The sequence below is a fragment of the Physeter macrocephalus genome, chromosome 4, assembly GCF_002837175.3.
Source record: "Physeter macrocephalus isolate SW-GA chromosome 4, ASM283717v5, whole genome shotgun sequence".
In the NCBI taxonomy this organism is placed as follows: domain Eukaryota; kingdom Metazoa; phylum Chordata; class Mammalia; order Artiodactyla; family Physeteridae; genus Physeter; species Physeter macrocephalus.
Window position 1 is genome coordinate 128399740 of NC_041217.1, and position 8867 is coordinate 128408606.

The 8867-nt window shown below is 41.8% G+C and overlaps 2 protein-coding genes across 3 annotated transcripts in view; both read right to left on the reverse strand.

Moving 5' to 3' along the window:
- LEPROT (leptin receptor overlapping transcript) overlaps positions 1–8867 on the reverse strand; it is a 145420-nt gene that overhangs the window by 66781 nt on the left and 69772 nt on the right. The window lies entirely within an intron of this gene.
- Positions 1–8867, reverse strand: part of DNAJC6 (DnaJ heat shock protein family (Hsp40) member C6) — a 153393-nt gene that overhangs the window by 41497 nt on the left and 103029 nt on the right. For both annotated transcript variants that reach the window (XM_007103136.4, XM_024119930.3), the window contains exons 2-4: positions 7038–7188; positions 6021–6070; positions 5763–5911 (exon numbers count right to left, since the gene is read on the reverse strand). In XM_007103136.4, coding sequence (XP_007103198.1) covers positions 5763–5911; positions 6021–6070; positions 7038–7188 — 350 coding nt within the window. The remainder of the gene's footprint in view (positions 1–5762; positions 5912–6020; positions 6071–7037; positions 7189–8867) is intronic.

Below are 8867 nucleotides of genomic sequence, written 5' to 3' on the forward strand. Positions count from 1 at the left end.
TTTTTTTGTTGTTGTTGTTGTACGCGGGCCTCTCACTGCTGTGGCCTCTCCCATTGTGGAGCACAGGCTCCGGACGCGCAGGCTCAGCGGCCATGGCTCACGGGCCCAGCCGCTCCGCGGCATGGGGGATCCTCCCGGGCCGGGGCACGAACCCGTGTCCCCTGAATCGGCAGGCGGACTCCCAACCACTGCGCCACCAGGGAAGCCCCTGACACCATTTTTGGAGGACAGGAGTACTTCAGACAATAATTTATTTGGCATTTTATTATTATTAATGATAATTATAGCTTCCACTTACTGAATGTTTACTCTAAGCCAGACATTGCTATCAAATGTATTCCTTACAGCAAACCTAAAGAAAAATTTTCTATTTATGAGATAGGAATCCTTATTGTTATCTGCATTTTATACAGGAGAAAACTGAGTTTTAGATGAGGTGAAGTAACTTACCCAAGAAAAGGAACAGCTGAGATGCGAATCTAAGATAATTTTTAATATTCAAAATTTGTGCATATTGTATGAATTTCACCTCAATAAAAAATAATAATAAAAATGTGTATACTGTCTGATGATTATTAACTACAATTCCACCTTACATTTGTGAGATAGTTATGGGATCAAGTGACAGCTATTTTTTTACCAAAGTTAATAAGACATTCAATTCACTGAAGGCTACAGAACTAGAATGTGGGGCTTCCTGGTCCTCTGGCTCCCAGGCCAGGGATATTTTTCTGCCCCATTATTTCCTGTCCTTACACTGATGCACAGTGGCAGAGGACAGATGAATATAATCTATAAAGTCACTCTGCTATGGCCAACTCCCTTCACCAACCAGCAAACCAGAGCAGAAACAACTGGGAGCTACGGTGACCTCTTTGATGAATTCTGGAAGGAAAAAGGAAAAAAAAATGTGACCTTCAAACAATCCTTTAAGAAACCCAAGTTGATCATATATTTTCCTAAAATTAAGTTCTTTGCAAAGAGGAAGAAATTCTACAAGATTATGCAGTTTAGAAATAGTCTAAATAAAAGAAGATTCTAGGAGAACCAGCTGGGTTTATCTTTTCAATGCTACTAACTGGGCTCCTTCAGCATACCCCTCCCTGGTTAGACAGAGGATGGAGGCTCAAAGTGGCACTGGAATAGCATTATCAGAATGTAAGAACTTTAGGGCAGGCTAGACTTGGTGGCCATTCATCTGCTTTTCCATTTATTGCCAACAGCAACACCAAGAAATGTGTAAAGCAGTAGTTCCTGACATTCTAGGGCAGAGCTATAAAACCTTCTGTGCAGAAATGGAACCAGCGCACACACACATACACACAGAGTAAATGGCTACAGTGTTTACTTGGGGGATGATGAACAAGGTTTGGGTATAGATACTAGTGATGGTTACAGAATATTGTGAGTGAATTTAATGCTGCTGAACTGTACACTTACAAATGCTTAAAATGGTATGTTTATGTTATGTGTATTTTACCACAATAAAGAAAAAATAAGAGTGAAAACAGATGGTTAAACTCTCTGAAGCCCATGCATGGATCGAAATATACAGTGGATCCATGTCTTTTAAACTCAGATTCAGAACATCTGGCTTAGATGATGCATCTCATTGGTCTACAGGACTTCACTGTCAACATCAGGACGTTTATTTCCTCAAGGTGGATACTGGCTAAGAAGAGTCAAAACACTGACATTAAATATGTCCTCTGCAGTCCTGAATAGGTATTCTAGCACTCTGAAGGAAGGGCTATCTGCCATGTTTTGTTTTGAGTCAAATCCTCTGCTAAAATTGAAACTAAACACAGAGTCCTATTTTAACATTCTGTTACATATGCAAATACTAAGGAATTGCTATTTAATTATTTCATATGATTCCTGTCAACCCATGTGGTTTCTAAGCCTAAAAATGAATCAAAATACTGAATGATGCCCCTCAGCAAAGTAAAATCTTCCTGGAAACAGCCTGTCTCTGTCACTACCATCTTTATCTCCAACCACACATCACATAATAAAAAGGTAAAATGACTGAGTTCAGGGTTCAAGGCATAGAGATATAGACACAGCTGGACTCCTGTGAGTCTATAAATAAAACCAGTCTTGTGTTTGGGCTTTTCCAACAGTGGTATTTATAGAAGCCTTGGCCATCTACATTTATTAAAATAAGATTTAACTGCAGACCTAGCACTCCACTGGTCTGGAAGGAGGAGAAAATGATTTTGGGCCTCAAGGACTGGAAGATGAGAACCAAGAACTCTTTTCTAAGTCATGCAACAGTGGGATGCAAATCAATTTGCGGTGTTAGTGCTGGGAAGAGAAAAGACTAGGAACTTGAAAAGAGATGTAGCCACATCAAAAACAGAGCTAAGATGAAAATAATAAGGCTGTGGGACTGTCCTTCTAAGATGCAACTGAGGGTTGAGGGAGCTAGGTCAGAGGGTCCTCTTCCAGTCCGCAGAGTTCTGGGACTATATTCTATAAAGGGTTAAAGGTACAGTGCAATCCTGCGTTTTAGGGGAAAGAATTGGAAAAGGCTTGTGGTATGTGGAAATCCTCCCCTTAGCGAAATTTGGCGAACAAAGAAGGGGTGGGGGTGTGGCATGCGCGGCCTTTCAGGGAGTGGGAGCAGCTCATGCAAAGAGAGGTGCGTCTCCCCTGGTGGGAGCATGGTTCTCAGGCAGTGGAGAACAGTGAAAGATGAGCTAGAGAGGCACAGAGGCCAGATCATGCGGAGCCTGGTAAGACACAGACTACAATTTGCATGGAGAAGAAATAACCACACCGCTTTCACCTAGACAAGACTCATGCGTCAAGGTCCAGTTCTCACTGCTGTCTCCCTTTACTAAACTCCCTCAGTAGGTACTGTAAATATTATTGTCTTTAGAACGTCCTGACTTCTCTCTCCAACTAGGCTTAAGTGCCTTGAGAATAAGAATCAAACTTTTTTTACTTAATTAATTAATTTTATTTTTGGGTGCGTTGGGTCTTCGTTGCTGTGCACGGGCTTTCTCTAGTTGTGGCGAGCAGCGCTACTCTTTGTAGCGGTGCGTGGGTTTCTCATTGCGGTGGCTTCTCTTGTTGCAGAGCATAGGCTCTAGGCATGCGGGCTTCAATAGATGCAGCACGCGGGCTTCAGCAGTTGCGGCGTGTGGGCTCAGTAGTTGTGGCACGTGGGTTCTAGGGCACACGGGCTTCAGTAGCTGTGGTGCGCAGGCTCAGCAGTTGTGGCTTGCAGGCTATAGAGTGCAGCCTCAGTAGTTACAATGCACAGGCTTAGTTGTTCCACAGCATGTGGGATCTCCCCAGACCAGGGATCGAACCCGCGTCCCCTGCACTGGCAGGTGGATTCTTAACCACTGCACCACCAGGGAAGTCCCTGGCTTCCTTTTTTATTCTCTTAATGGTGAATTCTGATGAGCAGAAGTACTTGATTTTAAGGGATCGAACCCGCGTCCCCTGCACTGGCAGGTGGATTCTTAACCACTGCACCACCAAGAAAGTCCCAAGAATCAAATTTTTATTTGATATCTATGTGTTCAACAATTCTTGGCACATTCATTCTTCTGAGAGACATTTCTTAGCCATGCCAGGCACCGTTCCAGGAAGCAAATAAAATAAACGTGTTCCCTGCTCTTCTAGGGCAAGTGAGAGCAGTCTGGGGCAGATGTTCCATATGCAATTCCTGGTTTCTTTGGTAAGACTGTTACATCTGGTCACAAAATATGTAGTTACACTAACTGATGCTTTTCTTTAAATATCTTTATAAAAGAGCTTGCTTTTATAAATCATATATACATAGAAGAGATACCTTTATACACATGAATGCTTCTATAATGATATTACATCTTTATTTACTTCCAGAGGGAAAATTTTTCAGATAATCACAAATATTTCAAGATTAAATAAAATTTCTATGAAATATTATACAGGATGTTCCATGGTCCTTCAGTTATGAAAATGATGGCATTATGTATATCACTGAGTCACTTTGCTGTAGAGCAGAGATTGGCACAGCACTGTAAATCAACTATGTTTCAATAAAAAACAAATCAGAAAAAAAGAAAGAAAGAAAGTGATCGCACTGAGTCTCCAAACAAGAAAAAAATCAATTCAAAATATTTGCATCTGAATTAGAAATAAAATAGCTACCCACATTTTTGTTGGATGCTAATTCACTTGCTCTGAATTAGGTAATAGATGGAATAAGAGGTGGAAGGGCAGTTAACTACAGGGAATATTAAAGAGCTGCATTTAAAATCTCCCTTATAGAATTGGAATTTGGACGACACCACTTGAGAATGGTTTTATCAGTGCTTCCCAGAGAGTGGCTCCCAGGGCAACAGTAGAAGTAGCACCCAGGAAGTTGTTAGCAATGCAGATTCTGACCACACCCCTCTGCTGAACCAGAAGTGCCAGGCCCAGGTGTTTAACAAGCCCTCTAGGACATTCTGATGTACACTAAAGCTTGAGAACCACTGGGTTACCTCTTGCCCATTTTGGAAACACTCTGGGAAAAGAGAATCCTTCACAAAATTCTCCCTTATCTTACTGAACATTAGGGCAGGAAGTGGTCTAAGAGAGCATACAGACTCTCTTCTAGTTTTTACTGATCAGGAAACTGACGCCCAGAGATTATTAATGGCAACTAAAATTTGGAGCAAAATGTGTTCTGGCGTCAAAGCTGAGATCCTCGATACACAGTACACACAACCAGCTATCATTTTGCATATCTGAAATCAAGTTTCACTTTTAAAGGGTCCAATGTGTAAAACCCCTTTCTATTTATTAATAAATCCAGATGTAGCTGAAGAACCAATCATATCTAAAGGCTAAGTCAAGATTTTTGAAAATGTTCCTGAGAGAGAGAAAAAGCCTGATTTTAGTGAGTAAATCAAGAATTCAGTGGCCAGAAATATCAGGCTTAACATCAGATTCAAACCAAAGCCAGTTCTCACAGCTCCTTAACTAGCCTGAAACTAGAACTATTTCTCTGCCTAGTTCTCAAAGCTCCTTAAGAGGATAATCCAGGTTTCCAGGTAATACTGTCAGCCCAGAGTAATGGCTAAGACACATGCCTGTAGTCTCGGGCAAGTTACCTTACCTCTCTGAGCCTCAGTTTCTCCATCTACTTCAGAGGACCATTGAGAGAATTAATGAGACATTGCACATAAAGTTCCTGGCACACTGTAAATGCTCTAAAAATGTTGCTGCTGCTCTCACTGCTATAAATATTAGCAATAGTATCACCAAACCTACAGTGTGGACTGTTTATGTGCTATACCTCACTTATGAAACACATACCTTTACCAAATGTCAGAAAGCTATTTCCATTAATATTGGTGTGTCTCTGCTGGTTTAGCCACACTGCCTCATCATGATGCCAAAGCAGCAATAAGGAAGGGTGAAAGGCATCATTAGCGCTCCAGCGTAAGGGTCTCCAACTGCCCTATGTAGCAGTCAGTCTCCACTGAGCCGCATAGCAACGTGCCCTAACAACTGAGCAACCAGCCACAGCTGATTTGAGGCCCTCAATTAGATGGTATCTTATTGACAGAGAAACTTTCCTACAAATATCCTCACCCAAGGAAAAGCTTCAGAATATTTCATCACAGCCTAATAAAAATTTTGTGGATAGAGAAGTGTCCAGAGTATATAGTTTTTCAGCTCCATGTGCCTAAAGGCAAAGGCTTCGAGGATAGCTCTTAAGGGGGAAAATACCCTGTTATGTCTTCGACCTTGTGATCAGGGCTAAAATTCCTTACCCTGCTATGAAACTTGGCAGTTCGATAAGACTTGGGTGACAGATTGTACACCGTGTAGTGGTCAAGATGTCTGGAATCCAAAAAGCTTCGAATGTCATCAACCTGATTTCTGAATCCTATGTCAACACTGTCCAGAGGAAAGGACATCACTGGAAGAAGGGTCACACAGAAAAAAAATAGGTTAAACAGGTCCGCTGCTGTGATGGGCAGCCATTGAAAGCTGAGCTATTGGGCAGTTAATAAACATGAGAAACTTACCAATAATTCTGGAGGTAACATAAGTGAAGTCTAAATCGCCCTTCGTGTAGCTAAAAGCAAGACAGGAAAGGGCACTCATTAAAATGATCCAAATATCCCACGATTTCTCTCTCTCAATCATTTGCACATCATGACCTGGGACATTTCCATCCAGCAGCTATATTCTGACTTCCCTTCAGGCCTTCCCCCTAACAAGGAAGCAATGTTGATAGAAGACAGCCCACACCCTCAGGAGCACACATCTACCACTCCAAACAGGGCATGTAGCTAGTGGGTAGGGGAGGAAGTGATGGAGAAAGAACAAAGGACCTTTTTTTTTTTTTGCCTACCAGGCGCTAGTTGGGGATTGAAGGTAAAGGATACAATTACTGTTGAAAAAAATTAAAATGTTGATTAATATGTTGAACTTCACATTTGAATTTCTGATTTTAAACCACATATTTTAACTTAAAGTGACCCTAGAACTTTCTAATTCCTAAGAATAAAAAAAGAATTCATATGGCCTGCTTGTAAAAGTTTCACACAGTAGAAGGGTAGAAACTTCTCCCAGTAAATAAATTTTAAAGGGCTATTAAGATATGAAAACAAAATTCTGTTTTGATTACAATCCATAAGTATTGCTTAATTGGATTGCATGTGCATTATTGTCTCATTTAATTCCCAAACCACCTAAAGACATAAATCTTACCAGGGTATCAAAGTAAAGCTCAGAGAGGTTAATTAATTTGCCTTAGGTTAACAAGGGCAGATACTGCATTAGAATTCAGGATGCTGGATTTGAAAGCCAGGGATGGCAACCACTATCCTCTAACATACCAAGGAGCCGAGTTCTCCCAGCCTATGCCTGTAGCTTCTGAAGGACTCAACTTTGTGGCTTCAATGGCATTCCTAGTCAATCAGATCCCATGCAGTTGCATCACAAAATTGATAGTCTTTGAGCCAGACAAGCAGTTGGCAGGTAAGCAGATTCTTTGGGGGCACGGAGTGCATTAACTTAATGGGGAAGGACGCACATACCTGGTAACAGATTGTATAACTCTGGAAGACGTGTCTTTGAGGGTGTCTTTCAAGTTGTCCTTTAGGTTACTAAAGAGCCTCCCTGCACCTCCTTTCACCATGTCAAAGAGACCTCCCCCATAGCTGGGCTCCATGTCTGGAGACGAGGCACCTGCCAGTGAAAATCAGAAAAGGAGGTAATAGCACAGACTACACAGGAAACCAATCCCTCTTTGTTCCTGAAACATATGCAGACCGTCTTTGGGAGTCTGGGACAGATGTTCCTGCAAGTTATGTCATGCTTCCAGAACTTACTGACTCTGGGTTACAGACAGCAGTGCTGCTGATCCTCAGAGGAGACCAAGGAAAGCCCCTCACCAAGTTCCAGAACAGAAACCTCCAGAGCTGCACATCCAATACTGTAACCACGTGTGCCAACTGAGCGCTGGAAATGTGGTTAGTCTGAATTGAGACGTGCTCTATCAAAGTGTCAAAGTGCAAAAAATGTAAAATATCTCATACACTTTTTTTTTGTACAATGATAACATTAAAAAATGATAATATTTTGGATATACTGAATTAAATAGATTATATTATTAAATTAATTTCACCTGTTCTTCTTTACTTTTTTTAACGTGGAGACTAGAAAATTTTAAATCGTGTATGTGGCCTGCATTATACTTCTTTCAGGCAGTGCTGAGGAAGAGCAGCGGTCAGCCGAGAAGTGAGTCCAGGGGCCTCCTCTGGCCTTGGATGGAGTTAAGTGTGTTAGAAGACTCCTTCTATGGCTATCGCGCCAAGTAATATGTTCACTTCCATCCCGGGAAAGTATTTTCTGAAGGGCCCTTATAACAGCTCTTAAGCTTGAGTATGCATAGTGGTCACTGGTGTTATTTGTCAAGTATGTCAGGATCTCCTCCCTGACAGTTTCATAAAATTGTACTTTCTGGCTCTTTGTGACTGGCTCTAGTCCACAGCCTCTCAACCTTGGCACTATTGACCTTGGGGCCGAATACTTCTTTGCTGTGTGTGTGTTGTGGTGGCTGGCGGGGGGAGGGGGTGGATTGTCCTGTGCACTGTAGGGCGTTCAGCAGCATCCCTGACCTCTGGTGACTAGGTAGCATCCCCTCCCTTCTCCAGCTATGACGGCCAAAAATGTCCCTAGACATTGGCAAAATTAGCCCTGTTTGAAAACCAGCACTCTCGTTTACAATATGTGAGTGGAAATGTCATGTGTCTCTCTCAGTCTGGAGCATTTAACTGTTAGGGTGAGATGATCCATAGCTCTCATTCCCATATATTCTCTCTCTCTCTCTCTCTCCATAGCAACCCGCAAGGTCTGAGATTGCGGCTAGTCTGTCCAGGACTCCTGGCTCCCAGAGTTAAGAGCTTGTGGCAGAGCTCTCAGCTGACCCTTGATGAATATGTACCATGAATGAGGAATAACCCTTTATTATTAGAAGCTACGCCACTCTCATTTTAGGTCTGTTCATTACCATAACATAACTTAGCTTATAAAGATTGATACAGGAAGAAAGTAGGAATCTGTGTAGAGGAAGCTAATGTGAACAACAGCCAGGTAGGCTGTACAGACTAGCAGTCAAGAGCGTGAGTCACTCTTACCCGGGTTCTGGCAGGAAGAAAGATTCCTGACCGTAAAACAGGGATTAAAAATAGTGCCTACTTCATAGGGAAACATAAAATGAGTGTATCTTAAGCATAGTACCTACTACATTTAGGGGTTAATAGATTTCAGCTATACTATTATTATGCCACACCCTGAAATTCCTATGTTGATGATATTTTTTAATCTTTGTTCACTTATCAACTTTTATTATTTTTTTTTTTTTT